The sequence below is a fragment of the Fomitiporia mediterranea genome (assembly GCF_000271605.1).
Source record: "Fomitiporia mediterranea MF3/22 unplaced genomic scaffold FOMMEscaffold_8, whole genome shotgun sequence".
NCBI lineage: Eukaryota > Fungi > Basidiomycota > Agaricomycetes > Hymenochaetales > Hymenochaetaceae > Fomitiporia > Fomitiporia mediterranea.
In genome coordinates, this window is record NW_006760393.1 from 1,289,005 (window position 1) to 1,307,474 (window position 18,470).

The following is an 18,470-nucleotide window of genomic DNA, read 5'->3' on the forward strand; positions in this document are numbered from 1 at the left end:
AGAGTTCTCTAGATTCTTCCTTAGGCGGAAGTACATGTGATCAAGCGGTTCCGTAGCACGAATACCTGTGATTGTGTCGAATTTCAAATATAGTGGCCTAAGTGCTTTGTAGCAGACAGGGTGTCAATGACCGCTGTTATCGATAATGGACATTACCCGTGCTTCTCCTAGAGGAAGCAAGTCCCGGCCGACATTGTACAAAAAATTGTCATTTGATACGCCTATCGTGGAGAATATTGAAAGATTTATCCTTACTGTGGGAGCACAGTGATTGCGGGAAATGTTCACTGACAACTCGTTAGAGTTTCACGTTTATACGTTGTTTGCAGAGATAATATACATATTTTGTATTATAGCCGTTGCAAATTGTAAAGCCCTTCACTGCTTACAACGTTGGCAGTTTCCTTATTCCCCTTACACTGTAATGAAGTGTTTAATAGGAGAATCCAGGAGGTAACAATTATAATAAGATTACACTGCCCAAGAGCCAATAGATCAGCCATCCAGCTGACAGTTCTTTCAACTTCTTCGCTAATGTCAGTCCAGCAACCATAGTTGCATATTCAACTTCATACGTGATGAAAACAAGTGCTATATGCGATAAGTTTAACATCACTGACTTTTAAAATTCGTCGTTAGAGAAGAAAAGTACAGACCGACAACCAAGGTCTGAAAGGCCTACCGAATCGTAAATTACGTAATCCAAATCGTATTTACCATTATTTGGCATAACGCGGTTTTATCAAATGTTACGGCACATGACTCGATCGTGAGACTATTGCAATGATTAACAGCGAACAAACATCTAAATTCCTGTTTTAAGAGAAAGTGGGTCTGTATAACCGGACTGAAACAAAAATAATCATCTTGATTCACATCTGTCATCATTCTATAATTGTGCTTCTCCCTAGGCTTTTTGTAATTAACATGGACTCATGCTTGAAAACTGTAATTTATTATTGTCTCCAACGCTAAGAACTTAACCGCTGTGCCCATGTATTTACTGTTCAATAGACGGCCTTGATGAATAATATGGCAACGTGCTCAGCCCAACTAAAGTGGTCTTGACAAATATTTAACAAGCTTTGTCTTATTCTAGCAAAGAAGTTCAGTTCTGAAAGATCGGGCCATATGAATAGAATCAGTGCTTTCCCCTCCGCCAATATTTTTCACAGCCAATTGCCTAATAAGACACCCTCCTTCATGAGCAATACGTGAAAATTTCTTTCAACCGTATTCATTCTTTGACATTCTGGATCAACGAGAGTCGCCTCTAGAAAGCCGTAGATCCTGCAATAAGACTACTTTCTGACGAATACCCACTGTCTGTCATGTAAAACTTCCATCGATAACAGGTTGTAGTTATTACTTACTCTAATGCAAGAAGCCATCGGCCTAGACGCTCTATGGTCTGAGAGAGTTGAAACAGCACATAGTATAGTTTAGTCTGCAGTCGAGAGTAACAGATTTGGCTCCAATTCAACCGAAATATCCAGTTTAGGTAGGTGGACAGGAAGCCAAATTGTTAGGTTATTTGCCGCCTTAATCAGCAGGCAGGGTAAGTTATCAAGATCATATCAACACAGGCGATTGCGGTTTCAAAACTTTATAAAAGTGGGGCGGGAGACTTCTATCAGGCCTGCTCAGCTAGACCCCAGGAGAAGATTACGGGAGGCGTCCCGCAAAGGTGTGGTCATCCATCGATACGTGGCTCTCGCCATTCTCGCCGAACGCCAGAACTCGGGTACCAAGAATACTCCGTCGTTCCTTTCGAAACGCCACAAAGGGATATTCGGGCGATCCACTGGCGGGCGAACAGACGAGCTTCCCCTCTTGCACGCGTGCAAGGCACACCAGTGCCAGTGAGTGTGGCTTCAATTCAAATGCATAGAAATGAGAGCATTGACTGTCCAGAAATGGTATGCATACCGACGGAATTCGTGTCCTTCTTTGACCGGTTTGCGATCCTTCCTTAGACTCCGCTGGAAGTTGATGAAGCCTTCTAGACGCCTTACTTGATATGCTCGTGTAAGCAGGGCATACTGAGGGGACGCATGGGAAGTTATATTCAGCCGCTGTGCTATTCGCTGCCGAACGTCGGAAGCCCTACTGTGCTTGTCTTCTGTCACTTCTGTATTTACTCTGCTTTTAGCCTTTCGGATCGGCTGCAATAAGATCGTGTGCTCGCCCTTGAGTAAGTCGATGAGCTTGAGCTTAGGCCAGGACAGGTATTGTCAATTCCTTTTCTACATTTCACTCGCGACGAGCTGTAAGTCGAACATCCAACCTTTCCTGGTTCTTGCCATCAGTCGCAGAAAACTGAAGCCTAGCATGGATCTGGCCTCATCATCTCACGGATTAGCTTACTCCGAATACAATGCCATAATCGCAGTCATGAGGATACCGGAGCGATTTGTATCCACCACAGTATCTTCCCATGAAGATATCTTGAATGATTGTTGAGGAACAACTGAGTATTGAACCATGTTACCTCCGCACTCTTAGTGTTCTAGCCTGTGATCTAGTAGGAAGAAAGGGGAGATGCGGCGCTTGACAGAGGCCGTAAAAATCGCTCGTGTTGATAAATAACGTTGTGCTGAGAGCTGCTAGGTGATAGGCACGGCTGCATCGGCGCAGTTTCAATCCAATCAGACAACCGACAGTACTGCCGGGTGATTCCCAGACATCCAAGATTTCCCGCCATTTAGGAGGTATCCCCAGAGGAGGACTCTAACCAAGTTCTGTTTGTTTGTTAAGACATTCGAGGCGAATGCCAACTTGACACAGAGATCAAGATAACCGCGTGAAATCCGAGCTTCTCCCTGCGGGAGCCTTACCCTAGCTAGACAAAAGAAGTCCCCTCGGTCAATGATCAATTATAACCAAAGCAGAACTAGCCAGAAATTTTGAGCGCAACCAGTGCAACGAAATCCGAGGAGGTGAACGGATATCTTCATATTACTTGTCAGCTGGTATCCCCCTCGACGGTATTTGATAAAGTAAAAGGGAACAAACAAAAGGTTGGTATTCCCATGCTATTGTGAAGGTAAACAATGTAATTTAAATGAATCGGGAATATGAAGAAAACATAGTCACACCTCGAGAAGGGCGGTCTGGGGGACTCCTATCGAAGTGCAGAAGCCTGATCGCACTGCCGAGAAGATTCAATTACTTTGCCGAATGTGACTGGTGAGTATAAACAGCGAGGTATAACCGCAGCTCAATTAAGATAGAGTATGTGAGGTGGTGACTAAAGGGAAACGGATTAATGTTGCTTCATTTTCACAAGGGCTCCAAAATAACGTATTACCCGAGTGCAACGTTTATATCCGACTCGTTTCAAGACTAGCGCGAAGCACTGGCGATACGGAGGACAGAGTAAATCAGAGGCTATAAGTAGAGGAGAAGGCGGGCAATCGCCTATACGGAAAGGTATGGAACGTTGAAAGATAGTGAGACTGTCTGGGCTGCTTAGTTTCGTCTCTAGTTCATCACGCGTGGCCATTTCATACGAACCTTATTCACGAACCTAGTTAATTTCGGGCATTCGCAGATCCGTGAAGTATCCCAAATCAACAATCAGGGGTGCATAGTCCACACTGCATGTAAAAAACACACGCAACAGCAATGATCCATGTTTATCCCATGGTAGCTGGATTTTCCCTTGGAGATGAATTAATAGTGCACTTGAGATCAAGACGCATAGACTTACGATAAATAATAGAGCACAGGCATCAAGGTTTCATGCAGATTTAGTGATAAGAAGAGACAGCTCAGTTTTCAGAGCCAGAGAGAAGGACCTTATTCTTGGGGTTCGAATCTTCTCAAGGTTTGGAGCGCCGAAACTCCAAGAATACCAAAACTCGTGAGATGAAATAGACAGGAACGGGCTGATGTCGAAAAAGCCTTTTTGGCTTTGAGCACCCTGAAGCGAAGATATCACAGAGAAGTCTGCCAAAAGGGATACCTCCCTGACGATATTTGTATTGGGTGCACTCGCACGTCCTTTGAGTGATCAACGGACAATTCCGACGGGGAGTAAGCGGACATGGCGTTGGGTCCGTCCGAGAAATTGCTTTTGATAGTTTGGGGGTATACTTATCTGCAAATCGCATAAGAGATGTCTCGTAATACATCCAGAAAAATCGAGTAGGTATCAATTATATTGTCCGGATAGCAAAGGCAACACAAACACAGATTAAAGAATCCTATAACCGGCTTTCAATGATGAGATAACCCAACAAGGAAGTCACGACGTACGTTTGAGAACATTTCTTGGGCAACTGTATCGTATTCCTCCCAATGACAGTTGAGGTTGGCGCTGTGACAAATTGCCTTGTTTGAGAGTCATGAAAACCCAGAACGAGCATGATACCCACTGTAGGCCTTGACCAGAATTCTCGTCGATCCGTGTGAGTACGATATATTTACTGAGAAGTTCAATTAGAATGTTAGGATACATCTCAATCCAGCAACTCACAATCCTCTCGGCTGAATTTCTGAAGAGTATTCATCAGTACCAGGCAGGCGCAAGAACCCCAACAAGTCCCAGAAACTAACCAAGCATCTGCTCCTTCACCCTCTCACCTATCTCCTTGCACCATGCCTTTATCTTATCTCGATCTCGTGGTGCAGGATATGACTCGTTCTGTAAGGTCGTTGAGAGCAGCTTCTTTATGTATGTCTTTAGTGTGTCCGAATCAAACTGTGGTCTTGGAGAAGGTGCATCCGTAGGCAACGGTGGCGGCGAGCGGACCCCATAGCTTGCCATGAGCAATCAAGAAAGGTGCAGTGTAAGAATGACCAGAATGAAACAATGAACTTCGCCAGCACGGTGGTTGTTGAGGATGATGTAGAGCGGTACGGTTCGGAACGTCAGCGCGATGTATGCACTTGTTTGTCGTTCGGAGGCGCGTTACACGCGCGCTTGATTCTGAGTCGACTTCGACTTTCTGTCCTCTACCTACTCCCTCTTCTGCCTACAGGAGCCTTTACTATTCTGCATAATGTCGACCGTGTCATTCCCTGGCACAGCAAGCCACACGCGTTCACATCCGTCTGTTCAGGAAGACTTCTTTGGGTCATCATACGATCCGTCTTCCTCGTTCCAGATGAACCCAGCATCACCGCATCCGCCGCGCACACCTCGCACTTCGGTCATATCAAATACAGAATCATATGTATATGGCTCAGATGTATATGCTTCATCTGTGTCTCATCAAGAAGAAACGCAAGAAAAGCCGGAGACCGCACATTTTGAAGAGGAAGAAGTTGCTGAGGATGTTGAGGAAGACGTAGACGAGAAGGCCGTCCAGAAGGTGAAAACTCCTGAAGTATGGCGTGAAGTATTGAGAACAAGCTCAGGTCGAGACAAAGCCTTCGTAAGTTTAGATCTGAGTTGAATAATTGCATGGCATCTAAATCCTATACTTAGAAAATAATGCAATACACGTTGCGCGTCTATCTACTTTTTCATGGCACAGTAGGCTCGAGTCGTATGTTTGCAATGCGGAAGAAGACAAATTGGGAGATAGAACTCGTCAAGCGAATGGAAAGCACGGCTTCAAGCCTCTCGACGACTCGGTAATGCCGTCCAATACTCCTTGTGTGACGGTACCTGACGGGTTTGGATCTACTTAGGAAAGCCTTGATTATGTTCAACTGGCTAACGCCTCTTACCTCAATACTCTCCGCACAAGACGACGAACTTAGTTTCTCGGAGAAGTCACCCAAGGAAAAAGAAACATCAAAGCCATTGTTGCAACTATTCCTTCGTGCTCCGCCTCCCGCCCTATTGGATTTTGTAAACGGTCTTTCGGACGATATATATGCATTCTACAGGTAAATTGTGCTCACAGACCTATTAAGAAGAATTCTAGTCTAATCTCCGCGAAGACTTGGTTTAATAGGAAAGAAGACTGGTGAAAGGGCAGGCAGATTCTCCGACTGGTGTTGGTTCTTCGGGACTTTGATCGCCTTGATCGAACTCGGGTTCGAACGTAATATAACTAAAAGCAAGATCCAAGCTGGTACGAGATCTCAGCTCCTTATTACGCCTCGTGTCACCTATTGATTTTTATTTTTCAAATTTCTTTTCGTGATAGTCGAATCAAAGTTGTATTCCGATTCGATCTCGGGCGCGACAGAGAAGTCCAAGTCTTCCGCGTCGCGAGTTGCGGAGAAAGAGCTTGAGAAACTGCGTAGGCAAGACTTCTGGCTGCGTATACAGCGGACCAAGTTACTCCTTGATTTACTCTTTGTTTGTACGTGCATCTTCAGTTCATTACGAAGATGCGTTTAATGAAACTTCTTTTAGCGTATGAGGTATTCAAAATCAAACCTCTGCGTGACACGGTGAAGCCCTTCGCAGGCCTTGGAGCCGCGGTGCTAAGGTGTGTAAAGCAAACAATGCAGTGTAATATCGCTGACTATGTCCCTTGTAGCACGGCGAGGCTCTTCCATAACCATCGGACGGCTCTAATTCTCAAAGAATCCCGCCAATGATATGAACACCCTTAGATTCATCATTATTCCCTCGTTGGATAGATTTCTCTTCTGACCTCTACCCATTCTTCCGTCCTTTCACTGGTCTGTGTTTTATTTATGCCCCTTTGTATAAACATACGTAGATATCCTCGGGGCTTTTCCTGCTTACATGGGCTCCACTCTCTCAACAGTACGCTTCTAATCTCCTACATTCTCATCCGTTTAACTCGTTGGCCTACGCGCCCACCGTTTGACCCCATGAATGTCTCTTGGCTTTGGCTTCCATGTCCTGGTACAAATAACCATATACCAACAGACTAATATTACCATATTGGTTACCATAAAACCCGCGAAAATTTGATATGAATTGAATCCTCATCTCAGGTACCAGAGAAGATAGATTAGTGAATGAGTAGGTGAGTATATCTGAATCGACGGGCTGCGGGGGAAGTCCGCAGGTTGCGATTGTCGGGTGTCGAATCGAATAGAAGAGACCCGGAAGAGAGAGGAACGAACACGGAACAACTTGAAGGCTTCGAAGAAGTTGGATATGTATCTCGAGCACGTTGTTGTCGTTGTCCAATATCGGGCCTCTATTGAAAGTGCACGTTTCATCGTCCGCGTTAATCCCCTCTTAATCGTCCGTGTTGAAAGAAAAAAGGGCAGAAGGACGAGCGGTGATTTCGACTTAAGCACCAAACCACCACCACCTAGACGGTTCTTTCCTCTTTTTCTTTCCGCCGGCATACTCGCTATTCCGAGTTCTTCTTGCTTCTTCTTCTTGTTCGCTCTGCAACCGCTTAATCTCTTCCTCGAGTTGTGCAATGCGCGCATTCGCTTCGTCGAGGTACTTCTCTGTTGCGAGTTTCGTACGTACGAGTTGGAGGCCCTGACGTCACAGTACAGAACGAAGATACAAAATTAGTTAGTATATGAGTGTATTAGTGTATCAAATGAGCGAATCGACAATCAGACACGAAAAAGCGGGGAACCGCCGGGCGGAGCATTAGGAGATAAATCTGGTGAAGATTCAATAAAACAAACAAGCCTTCCAAGCAGGCATCCAAAACCCGAAGGTCCAATTGAATTGAATCAGAGAGCGCGAGCACGCAAGCAAGAAAAGGAAGAGATTAACTTTTGGAGACTAGTACTTACGATATACACAGCAGATCCGAGGAGTGCGATTGGGATCATCGCGGGTACCGTGTTAGAGTACCATTGCGCGTGAGCAGAACGCGCTTTACTATCTTTGTTCTCCTTCCCGCTTGTATTACGACCTTCAGCTCCGTTTTGGTTTGAGGAGTTGTTCGGAGAATACGTGTTTTCAGTGCTTTTCGAAGTCCCGTGTGGTGGTGGGGACTGATCAGAGAATAACCGTTTCTGTGTTGTTCTGCTTGATGATACTGTTTTCGCATTTCGAGGTAATAGGTATTGAGATGTCTTGAGTGGGCGAGAGACATAAGTTAGGAAAGTATTAGGAGGCATTGCACACGAAGGGAGTTGGAATGAACAAACGTTAAGTTACCCACAATACCCACATACCTTCAGAGGCAAGGCTATGTGGGTATGTGGTTATCCTCGTGGTTAACCACATGAGGATAACACTAATAGGCAACTTCAATTAATTGGCAGAGACACTTGCAGAAGGGCTTCGGCAATTTAGAGTTAAGATGCCAAGAGTTATGCAAGTCTCTCAAAATTGAAGAGCTGGACTTGCAGAGATCGACATTTAATGCCCATGTCACATTACTCATGATTTTTGTTGGGTTGTAGTCAGACATTTCTTTATTTCAAACTCCGACGCGTTTGCAAGTGCCAACAAGTGGGTTCGAGCACTTGCAGACACTTGCAGAGAGTTGCACGGATTTACATCTCTATTTGGTATATATTAAGGTACGTCCACTTTGCCGAGCCACCCCAAAATTTTCCAACTGTCCTGCAAGTGCTCCTGCCAATTAATTGAAGTCACCTATTGTGGGTAACTGGGTGACTTCCCGTAGACTTTTGGAAGGATTTCCAGGTTAAAAAGGTACTAGAAAAGGAGTAGTCTGAATATAAGTGAAGGGTAGTAAGAGTAAGCGATATGAGAACCGAATAACACACGTAGTTTGTTGTCTTCCAGTCTGAAAATCTGTAAGGGGGGTCTGACCCCCCCTTTCAGAGTAGAAAGTCGTTCCATCCATCAAGTACCTGCCTTAAAAGGTATAAGTAAGATCATACAGATCTTATCTATACCCTTTTTGTACAGAAATGTGTCAGATGTTGCCTTAAGTGAAATAGAATCAAAATGATCTAACAACTGCAGAAAAATGTGCTACGGTCTGGAATAATTTTTTTTATTTTGCTTATAAGACAGGTACAAGTATTTTGGATTTTGGAAGCTTCCAAAATCCTACGGGAAGTCACCCACTATGAGTTAACCGTCCAACACTATTCTAAATTTCCGAAAACTGTTTGGCTCGATCACGTGCTACCACCTTTTGCCAATTGTCAAATGTGAGGACACGCCTGCAATTACATAAGTAAATAGGTCATATATAGTTTACTTCAATATGGACCAGTTTCTACAACCCTGAAAATGACTCTACAATAAACAGTAGAATTTTCTTTAAAATGGCGCTTTAGCACCTTAAAAAGGGTTATATGTAGTGTTTTCCATTGAGGAAATAGTAGTACTAGCTTGCAAAAAATTACTAAATTAAGTGATTACAAATTTGGTTACACACAATTCCCTCATGAGGATAACCACACCCACACAGACCCCGAGTGGGTATCCTCATTACCCACACACTGGAAAAGTTAGCCGTCCAACACTAATTTAGAAACAGACTGAAAATTCTTTGCTTTAATTACAATCCATATAGCTATCATTTCTCAAATAAAATAAAGTGAAGTGAAGTAAAAGAAGTGCTTCACTTGAACACTATTCGCGGAATAATAAAAATCCATAGACAAGCGGTAAGCTATACTATATAAACGAAGTAAGAGAGACACAAAAGCTTCGGGACCGCGAAAACCCCGCAAGGGAAGGTCATGGTGGAGAAGGTTGTATTAGTAGCAATACTAACCCATTAAAACCGGAAGGCTCGTCGAATTCTGGGCGCTTCGCAGGGTGATTAAGACTCGAAGCACATGCACATACGCAGGGTGCAGGAAGTGTAGATAGAATCCGAGGTAATTACGCGAAACGAACGTGTATCACTGTTGCATGCGGATTTAGGAGTAAGACGTCTCAGACTAGAGCAGAAAACCAGGCCTGTGAGAGGCCTTGAAAGGGTCTCGGATTGATCATATTGCAGAAAGAAGAAAAAAAAAGGAATGTTGTCGGGGCCGTTCCGTTTGCCAAGGACAAGATCACAAGATCAAGAGCGTCCAAACATGGAACCTATCGTTTCATCATCATCAGACACAGGCTGAAAAATAATCAGTTGAATTGGACTGAAATTCTTGTTGAGCGTGATTTCGATGAATTTAAATTGTTGGAGTGATTACATCGCGACGATACAGGGACGCGTTGAAACGCCGGACGCCTGTGCTAGCACCTCTGGTTGCAGATATAAAAGGCACTACCAGTACTGGTTCGGATGAAAGACGTTTGAGTAGAGCTTGTAAAACGACGACGAGGAACTAGACTGAAAGAGGAGAGACAGCGGGAAGACCGAAGCAGGAAGAGGATCGAAGAGAGAGGGAAAGGAGTAACCGCGCCACATGCTGCGCAGCAGGGGCACAGACGATTTTTGAGGGTCCCACCAGGAGCAGGCTGTGTATATGCCCATCCATGATTCCATGTTGCTATAATATACCACTCTCTTCGTGCCACGCCAGCCTCCAGGGCTTTCTTCCACTCCTTCCTCTTCAGCCATCACCGTTCTTCCCCGCACCCCGCGTTCGCTGAACGCCATCTAGCGGTGTCTATAATTTTCTCTCGAACACGGCTTTGGAAGTCTCTGATCCGCTAAGCTGAAAGAGCACTCTAGCGCGTCAAGCGCGCATTTCCGACGTCTCATAATTCGACCTTTCCTTTCTTCCAGATCTGTCGTCGCCAGCCTCTTTTCTTCACTTCTCATCTCAACGTCCAACGCTGAGGACAAGCTGCAGCAGCTGGCAGCCATTCCGAGCCAGTGTAGCCCAGTTGACGTTCTTCGCATCAACACGTCACCGTCCTTTCTGTCTACGTACCATACGGCGCCCGCTGCTTCGCCCGCAGAGCAAGCAATTCGCCGACCACCCACCGTTCCTTCTCTCTTGGCACGTCGTCCACCTCAGACACTCCTTGCGCACCTACCTCTGCTTTATCTCAAGCCCTCAGGAGCCATCGCTTCTTCTAGATCATCTCCTATCCATTGTTGATTATCTAAACCAACGTTTCATTGCTTGGTTACTCTGATAGGCGCATAGCACAGCACGCGAAATCGCTCTGGCCTTCTCACTGTCATATCTTTCATATCTTTTCCTCCTTTCGTAAACTATATAATAGCCTGCTATGGCTTCTGCAGGTCCAAGCACTCCAAACGTGTCGGTGGGCAGCTCATCCTCGCGTTCTGGCCATGTACTATCACTAGCTGTGTCAAACCTGCCCCAATCGAAGCAGACTGCGTCAGTTTCGTCACCCTCAAGCGCTGGCGCATCTCCCATTTTATCTCCCCCTTCTACATCAACGGCTGGTTCGCACAGGCAGGCAAAAATGGCTGCACGGTCGGTCGATCCTCGTTCTCCGACGCGGCTGGTCTCTTCGTTCCAGCCTCCTGAGCCGCCTCAACAGGAAATCAACGAAAAAGTACGGGATGCCTTTGAGAATCTCGAGCTCAGCAATATCCCGCTTTCACCATCGGTTTACTCTGCAAACCAACAATCGTGTCGACCTGGCCGGTCTCACGCACGTGTGTCTTCGCCTGGTAGAGAACGTTCTCGCGGACGGCAACCGGTAAGAATGGATAGAAGCACGAGTGACAGGGAATGGGACGAGAAGCGAGGACTAGGTCTGATGTATGGCGTTACTGCACCGGTGCCGGGTCCTTCAAGTGCGCGTCCACAACATGCGTGCCCAGGAACTATTCAGGCACCCGTCCGTTCGTCAAGTCTCACGAGCGCGTCTTTTACACGGTCTCAGTCTGGCATCCAGCCCGCGTGTGGCGGATCGTCGTTTGCGCTGCCTCCACCGTACTCAACCTTACCTGGCGCTCTTCCTCATTATCCGAATAATTACTCGTCATACTCATCATCCGTAAGGCGTATGCTGCTTGTGGAGCGGATACGACCCTGGCTGCCATTCTTAGCCTACGGAGCGACGGTCGTTGGTTTTGCCTTGGCTATTGCTTTCTGGAGAGATGAGGTATTTGGTGAATTGGACGAACTTGCTCGGTGGTTAAGAGCCGAGGAAGAGATCGGATACGCTGTGATGTTCTTCATGATTTTCTTGACCTGCATACGTGAGTATTTTGAGACTCGTATTTATGGTAATTTCTTTAACGTTTGTTGCGTTTATTATCTAGCTCCGGTCCCGCTCTACTCAACACTACAGATTCTTTCCGGATATACCTTCGGCGCATGGACTGGAGCTGTCGTATCGTATTTCTCTGCTCTCGCTGGTGCTCTCTTTGTCTTTTCGTTATCACGATCCATTCCCTCGCTGCGTTCCGCCGTGACGTCCTGCATGTCGCATTCCCGAGCACTGCAGCGTGTCGTACGAGCAATCTCGAGACGTCCATCACTACTTTTCCTTGTCCGTTTAGCTCCGTACCCCTACAACGTCCTCAATGCATTACTTGCCGGATGCCCACGACTTACTTTCCGGACTTATGCTTCTTGCACGGCTCTTAGCCTATTAAAGGTTATTATACACACGAGCGTTGGCGCAGGAATCAAGAACTTCGCTGAATATCATTCATCGCCGAAGGAAAATGGGTCGAGTGGAAAAAATGGATCCAACGACGATCACTCGAATTCGTTAGGGCACATGTCGTCTATCTTTGGCATTGTGTTGTGTGTTGCACTTGCTATTTATCTGATGTTGGTTGCGCGACGAGCGGTGGATGAGGAATTAGAGGACGACGATGATATCGAATGTGGACGAGGCCGATCTCGTTCACGGGCACGCGCTGATTATGGAGTCCGTGCAGATGATGAAGAGAGTGCTGCTTTCCTTAGTGAATCTCGTGGTGAGGACCTTGGTTCGGACTTTGCAGCGTTTGTATCCGCACCAGCGAACGATCCCGGGCGTGGCAGCTCGCTGCAGAATGTTGAGATGGCAGAACGCGAAGACCCGTCAAGGCTAAGGACAACGTCACCTGTACCATTATCGTCTCTGTCTGCGACTCCGTACGGTCCACCGGAATGGTCTCAATAGATGTCACTTGAGATCTTGCGAGTGTAATATAGAGGAATTTATTTCTTTTTTTATTGCTTGTCTTGATTGCGTCGAGCTTTCCTTCCCTCTCCCTCTACCAATTTATCCTCTATCTTACTCCCCTCCTCTCCTCCATCTCTTCCATCTTTGAAAGACGGAGAAGGACTTCCATCTTCCCTTATTGGATTCGTTTCTTGTACATACCAATCTCGAACCTTCGATCTCCCCTATTCCTCTCTTTGGTCGTCGTGCGGTTCCAATCCAATAATCGCCCAGATGTTTTAATTATTTCCGCCCCAGCACCACCTGCCTTCGTTTACCGCTCTCCCTCATTACTTCCCCCCTTTCTTCTTGGTCTTCTCCCGTTACGCCTCGGTCTAAGCAGGCAGATTCGGAGACAGATCCTTTTCCTTTATTTCTTTGTCTATTATCTCTCTGCAAGCTGCGGACTGTCGCTATAACCTTTCTTTATTATAGCGCGGAAAGTAAAAGACGGAAAATTTGGACTTTGAACCAACCAGACAGACATGTATGAATATTATTCGAACTATGATACAGTATTATTAAATCGAAGTTATTACTGTTTCTTCTCACTTTTCTTGTTTGGTATTTGTGACGTGTTCAACAATCTTAGGAAGGAAGTGAAAGACGGAAAGATCGGATTTTGAAAAGACAGACTCGTATGAATATTACTTGATCTATGTATGATACAATATTATTAAATTGTAACTGTTTCTTTTTCTCACTATTTTTGTCGGGTCTGAGGTGTTGAACTGACCCTTTTAAGTGAGCAAGGCTTCAAAGGAACGCTCGTCTATTCAATTAGATGACGGAGAAGAAAGGATGGTAAATTGTCTCAATGCTTTATTCTGATCGCAATTGAGGAACGAAATTGATTCCGGGAAGGCAGGGGAAAAGAATTGAAATGTAAATCATTCATAAATTAGTGCATTACTGCATATCTCGCGTGTGCATTAAATCAACGCGGGGAGGACGAATGTAACAACTCGACATGTAGGAAATATCTGAACTCAGCGTCGACGATGATACAGTGAACTACACTATCAAGATGCGTATGGACGGTGCAGCGGGAATAAGTCGTTAACTACGCTACAGTATTAATTCCGCGTTCCATTGGGAACGTTCGTTCCTTGCTTTTCGGACCCGGGCCTGTAAAGTCAATATCAGGGGAATGAGAGAAGAATTCAGAAAAGGGGGAGAGGGAGGGGAAGACCAATACGCTGACAGAACGAGAGATCAGGACAAGCGGATCTCCAATGACGCGAATGGGTGCTTAGGACGTCCGTAACTCCGTGGATTTCATATTCACATCACATCACGACAAGCATCCAGCGCACACACAGTGCAGAATAGCATCCTACAGATGAATCAGAAATATCCATTATATTTGATGGCTCTGAATTTGAGATAATACCTCGAATTTGGCTCGGACATGAGAAGGGAAAGCTATTGCAACAGGAAGTTATCAGTGGCTACATCAAGAACCAATTGAGATATCTGATAGCTATGTTCAGCAAATTGATGTAGAGTTTCTTCCATAGGCTTGAGTTACGTTCCTTACAGTTACAATGATCAAGAGATCAAAGGTGTTTGATGTCCAGACAGAGCCTTTCATGTGCACTTTGGGAATTGTGCCACCCAAGAACTCAAGACTTGATATTATTTTTAGTAGCGCATTGCACAAGTGTGACTGTTACGCAAGCATGTGGTAGCAAGGAAGGAAATTTGATTTTTGATTCCGAGAGAGAACATGATCGGGACCCTGGACACTCCTTGAGATCTTAGGAAGAAAGTGCCGATCAGAAGCACATCTTCGACCTGGTGGAGGTTATGCAAGTACAGACAAAGATTCCAATTTCGTTTGCTTGAACATTACTTCTCCGTATGTATTTTCAACATCATCATTGTTCCGCCTTTCTCCACCTCACGAGGAGTGGCCAGCACCACTAATTCAATCAATACAGACCAATTCAAGACTAATCTCTTACATTTACGACACCAGAGAGGCGCTCAAATAAGCTCTGAGACTCTGACTGGGGCCACCATCATGCACGCGGTTTGATTACTTCTGACTTTGTTCAAACCAAAGTTGTATTAGTCGAGACAGGTGTAAATGTAATACAAAAACGATGACATAGCATACAGTCGATCTCGCTGATGAATAGGGACGCATCATATGATACATCATGGTTATCAGTGTTGACACTTTGCTGTGCTCTCTCAGGTAGGGCGGGCACAACATCATTTTCATAATCATAAACAATTTTGGTTCCGGGGTCGACCTATTCCGAGCGATTGTACATAATGGATACGTAGGGTGTGACTGCGCTTTGTTCATTTCGGGACAGAGGACAGGAAAACAAGAAGCATACAGGGAAGACAAACAAAAGAAGGTGCCGCCCCCTAATAAGCTCGCACTAAAATACAACAAACGGTCTTTCTGCGGAACAAGGACTCCAGCAGCACTTTGACGCCGTCATCGTCTTCTACCGTGTGTGTACGCCAAACACGCCATCTCCTATTATCAAGTTGTAATCGTGTCGACCAGTGAACAAGCTCATGCTCGATCACAGACAGGCCATCTAAATCTGGCAGAGTCGTACCCTATTATCCAAATCCCCCAGGAACTGCTGACAGCAGGCCGACATTACGACATGCATTCCGTTCAGTTAGATGTGCACAGCTCAAAAAGCAACATGGTCACCAAATTTCGCCAACTGCCGCCGATACTAAGTGCTACGAATTAACACGTGCACGTGAAGGGCTTATATGCTAGCGCGAATGGAGGAGGTGCGGCGAAAGCGCATCCGACGGTATGGGCGGCTTTGGCCTGTTCGGGTTACACACTCCAAGTGGCCTATGCGGCGACCTTTCGCACATGCACATACCTTTTGCGTCGGCGGCGAAAGCTGCGTGATATTTCATGCAGAAGCTCTAGCCAATTGCGTTGGCGCTCTGGGAATTGAATAGCGCGGCAATGAGGGGCCCGGATGATGCGTTCCGCGGAGCGGCGAAGATACAGTGCAGAACAGAGCCACAACCAGCTGAACAAATTTGCTTCCGCCCAAAGTACTGTGCAAGTGTGACCCTCCCCTAATCTAACCGAGGTTAATTATGTATCGCGACCCCTAGTACAGCTTGAGCTTGGAACCCCTGTTCTTTTTCAGATTCTCACACCGCAAGGACCGCACGGGCAGCTGACGTTCCAGGCAGAACATGGTCATTACAGAGAGAACACATGGGGTGCTTGTCATTCCCAGCAGTTGGGATACGCAGAGTGAATCATAGGCGCGCAGCACTGGTGTGGGCTCAAGATGTGTCGATAGCAGGTCCTGAAAGAAGGTCGGCATCGAGCACAGCTTTTTGCCGCCATTGAAAGTTCGAAGAGCACCGACGAGCAGACGAAAGAAAAGAAATACATTCTGTGTGCGCGAAGCCCAAGCGAAAAGGGATGTCCGTGCAGGGTCGCGGCGAAGTCGAAGGAATGGCATGTTCTGGCAAATCTCAGGTAGAGTGCTTCGTGTGTTCGCGCTGGGCCGACGGCCTCAAGACATCGGCGTCGTCGAAGATCAACTCTCCGAGGCTATCTTACGTTCTGCCTTGACATGTCCTCATCGAATTCGAAGAACTTCGCGCCTGCCCTCCCTCTCACCCCGCGAGACATCGACGTGCGTACGTACGTTCACAGATTTCAATTTACACACAATTGGCGCGCAGCAAGTGCGGGTCGATGTCATTTGATTCAATACAAATCCTATCTCGCTCTGTCATCCAAACTGCTCATTTGTTCACCCTGCAAACTTATACGGAAAGCGCCCCTCATTTGCAGCCCGTGCAGCGCTTGACGCGAAAATGCTAGCCCGAGTGAGCTCGCTCTAGACTTGAATGAACGGTTCCAACAAGGTTTAATTCTCACAGGACGAATCCTAAGTTGTCATATTTCAACTCATTCGAGTGCGTATTCCCTGAGTCTATTACGTGTGATGTGAATTCATATGACGATATTCTGCATCGACTTTCTACGGCCGACCGCAAAATGGATCGTCCGTGTCTTGTCGATAATCGCTGGATGCGTTGACACGCTTTCGCTGTGCACGCACCAACGCCGCCAGCCGCCGAAAGACGGGGAAATTAAGTCCGAGCGGCCCCAAACGAGGTTGCCCTGAGCGGGCGGAAATAAAGAAATTAACGATGCCGTAACACCTGGGGCAACAGCAACCTTGGATGGCCTCATGACTGAATGTGCATATCTGCACCTTAGTTTAAAACCATATGAGGTATTTACTGACAGAGTGGCCCGTCCCACTCTGAGCTCTTTGGCCCGAGATCCGACTCCGAGGAGAAGGCGCACAAGAGACTACACGAGAACACATGGTAATGCGGCGTACTGAGAGACTTTCTGGCTGGGAGAGAACCCAGCTGGCACTCCTGACAGAGGATTTGCAGATCAATTCAGCACATGTGTGACATTGTGCGCGTGTGCCGCGTGGACTGTCACGATCGAGATAATCGACACTTATCGATCACTCGGAAGCTCCCCATTCTGCTTCCTCTCACCAACAACTCACATCACCCATCATCAGAACCAACGGAAGGACGGACAGAACCCAGAGAGAGAAGTCCCCACAAATGCGCATTGCTTTTCCTCATTTTGGTCCTTCCGCGCTTCGCATCAGAATGCAGAACTTTGCTATCGAAATGCCCTTCATGCTGTCTTGCATCAAGTCTGCCTGAACCGATCAACTCCCCGAGCCACCGGCTACGCATGGCACGTAGAGGAGGAATGCAGAGGCTGGATTTCCGTGAACGGATCTATATAATCACCATGATGTCTGATATCTCCGACGATCCCTATCGTTCATAACCCCAGTGAATGTTCCACCGCGCATCAGCTGTGACGGAGACACGAATAAGTGCAAGTGCAGCAAATCGGACAGAGCCAGATGTTATTGTTGAATGCCGGGAAAGATGAATACAAGGAGCACTATAAACGCTACGATAGATCTGCACGAACTTTACTTTGTTGTAAACCCCGTTCCCCGATCGCTCAGGCTGTCGCGAAGGAAACTGGATGCGGGTGTGATTCGAATGAGGAAAGACCGCAAGAGAATAGACAAACTTAGCACAAGAGGCGCGCAGGGTGATGACCGTAGAGGTGTCCTGGGGGCCCAATTGTCCTAGACAGACCAACTCGCCTACTGCAGGACTAGCACTAAGAAAGAGGGGTCGAGAAATGGAGTATAGTCTAGTCGGAGAGAGAAGACAGGTGAGAAAAACGTCGGAAGAAAGAAATTCATTTAGCCGCCAAGACAGCGCCTCAGTGCGCTCGATCACTTTCCAGCTCTCCGTCACCGCCTATTAGAACGACTTTAGCAGCTAGACGTAAATAGGAACAAAGGCCAATACGGAAGAAAAGGACGGACAGAATTGACACAAACAAACCGACGCGCGAAAATTAGCAATATTAAATTCAACTCGCTAACGTGGTAGCCGATGCCCCCGACGTCGACGATCATCTCAATAAAAAAATCTGGCGAGAAGAAGTCGCGCACAGCGAACGGAGAGGCTAATAACCTCTGTAGCCGCGTTTCAAGCAGAAAATGGACAAGCACGCATA

General features: G+C 46.4%; 9 protein-coding genes across 9 annotated transcripts; 3 read left to right on the top strand and 6 right to left on the bottom strand.

Annotated features, from left to right (window-relative positions):
* Positions 1–1,643: 1,643 nt before the first annotated feature.
* Positions 1,644–2,486, bottom strand: FOMMEDRAFT_158177 (uncharacterized protein; the record flags this gene model as incomplete). The annotated part of the gene is made up of 4 exons (XM_007268260.1): positions 1,644–1,872; positions 1,930–2,213; positions 2,281–2,326; positions 2,368–2,486. The coding sequence occupies 4 exons, from the start codon at positions 2,484–2,486 to the stop codon at positions 1,644–1,646; spliced, it is 678 nt and encodes a 225-aa protein (XP_007268322.1).
* A 1,605-nt stretch (positions 2,487–4,091) lies between these two features.
* On the bottom strand, positions 4,092–4,828 carry FOMMEDRAFT_110552 (uncharacterized protein). Its single transcript, XM_007268261.1, has 5 exons — positions 4,561–4,828; positions 4,481–4,499; positions 4,380–4,430; positions 4,261–4,321; positions 4,092–4,208 (listed from the first exon to the last, which is right to left on the bottom strand). The coding sequence occupies exons 1-5, from the start codon at positions 4,769–4,771 to the stop codon at positions 4,161–4,163; spliced, it is 390 nt and encodes a 129-aa protein (XP_007268323.1). The 5' UTR covers positions 4,772–4,828; the 3' UTR covers positions 4,092–4,160.
* Positions 4,829–4,987: 159 nt separating this feature from the next.
* On the top strand, positions 4,988–6,820 carry FOMMEDRAFT_21505 (uncharacterized protein). Its single transcript, XM_007268262.1, has 7 exons — positions 4,988–5,381; positions 5,435–5,583; positions 5,641–5,841; positions 5,896–6,029; positions 6,105–6,263; positions 6,317–6,392; positions 6,444–6,820. The coding sequence occupies exons 1-7, from the start codon at positions 5,007–5,009 to the stop codon at positions 6,502–6,504; spliced, it is 1,155 nt and encodes a 384-aa protein (XP_007268324.1). The 5' UTR covers positions 4,988–5,006; the 3' UTR covers positions 6,505–6,820.
* A 366-nt stretch (positions 6,821–7,186) lies between these two features.
* Positions 7,187–7,713, bottom strand: FOMMEDRAFT_48005 (uncharacterized protein; the record flags this gene model as incomplete). Its single annotated transcript, XM_007268263.1, has 2 exons — positions 7,187–7,375; positions 7,642–7,713. Coding segments are annotated over 2 exons (261 nt in total), but the record flags the coding sequence as incomplete, so codon positions are not given.
* A 2,238-nt stretch (positions 7,714–9,951) lies between these two features.
* FOMMEDRAFT_158182 (uncharacterized protein) lies at positions 9,952–10,836 on the top strand (the record flags this gene model as incomplete). The annotated part of the gene is made up of 4 exons (XM_007268264.1): positions 9,952–10,033; positions 10,090–10,250; positions 10,312–10,372; positions 10,454–10,836. The coding sequence occupies 4 exons, from the start codon at positions 9,952–9,954 to the stop codon at positions 10,834–10,836; spliced, it is 687 nt and encodes a 228-aa protein (XP_007268326.1).
* A 334-nt stretch (positions 10,837–11,170) lies between these two features.
* Positions 11,171–12,832, top strand: FOMMEDRAFT_29830 (uncharacterized protein; the record flags this gene model as incomplete). The annotated part of the gene is made up of 2 exons (XM_007268265.1): positions 11,171–11,915; positions 11,979–12,832. The coding sequence occupies 2 exons, from the start codon at positions 11,171–11,173 to the stop codon at positions 12,830–12,832; spliced, it is 1,599 nt and encodes a 532-aa protein (XP_007268327.1).
* A 2,793-nt stretch (positions 12,833–15,625) lies between these two features.
* On the bottom strand, positions 15,626–16,517 carry FOMMEDRAFT_158184 (uncharacterized protein; the record flags this gene model as incomplete). Its single annotated transcript, XM_007268266.1, has 4 exons — positions 15,626–15,683; positions 15,742–15,946; positions 16,029–16,347; positions 16,446–16,517. 4 exons carry the CDS (start codon positions 16,515–16,517, stop codon positions 15,626–15,628), a joined length of 654 nt encoding a protein of 217 aa, XP_007268328.1.
* Positions 16,518–16,844: 327 nt separating this feature from the next.
* Positions 16,845–17,620, bottom strand: FOMMEDRAFT_158185 (uncharacterized protein; the record flags this gene model as incomplete). The annotated part of the gene is made up of 4 exons (XM_007268267.1): positions 16,845–17,089; positions 17,143–17,185; positions 17,242–17,368; positions 17,427–17,620. The coding sequence occupies 4 exons, from the start codon at positions 17,618–17,620 to the stop codon at positions 16,845–16,847; spliced, it is 609 nt and encodes a 202-aa protein (XP_007268329.1).
* Positions 17,621–17,815: 195 nt separating this feature from the next.
* Positions 17,816–18,468, bottom strand: FOMMEDRAFT_21507 (uncharacterized protein). The gene is made up of 3 exons (XM_007268268.1): positions 18,292–18,468; positions 17,973–18,208; positions 17,816–17,920 (listed from the first exon to the last, which is right to left on the bottom strand). The coding sequence occupies exons 1-3, from the start codon at positions 18,367–18,369 to the stop codon at positions 17,869–17,871; spliced, it is 366 nt and encodes a 121-aa protein (XP_007268330.1). The 5' UTR covers positions 18,370–18,468; the 3' UTR covers positions 17,816–17,868.
* Between the last annotated feature and the right edge of the window lie 2 nt (positions 18,469–18,470).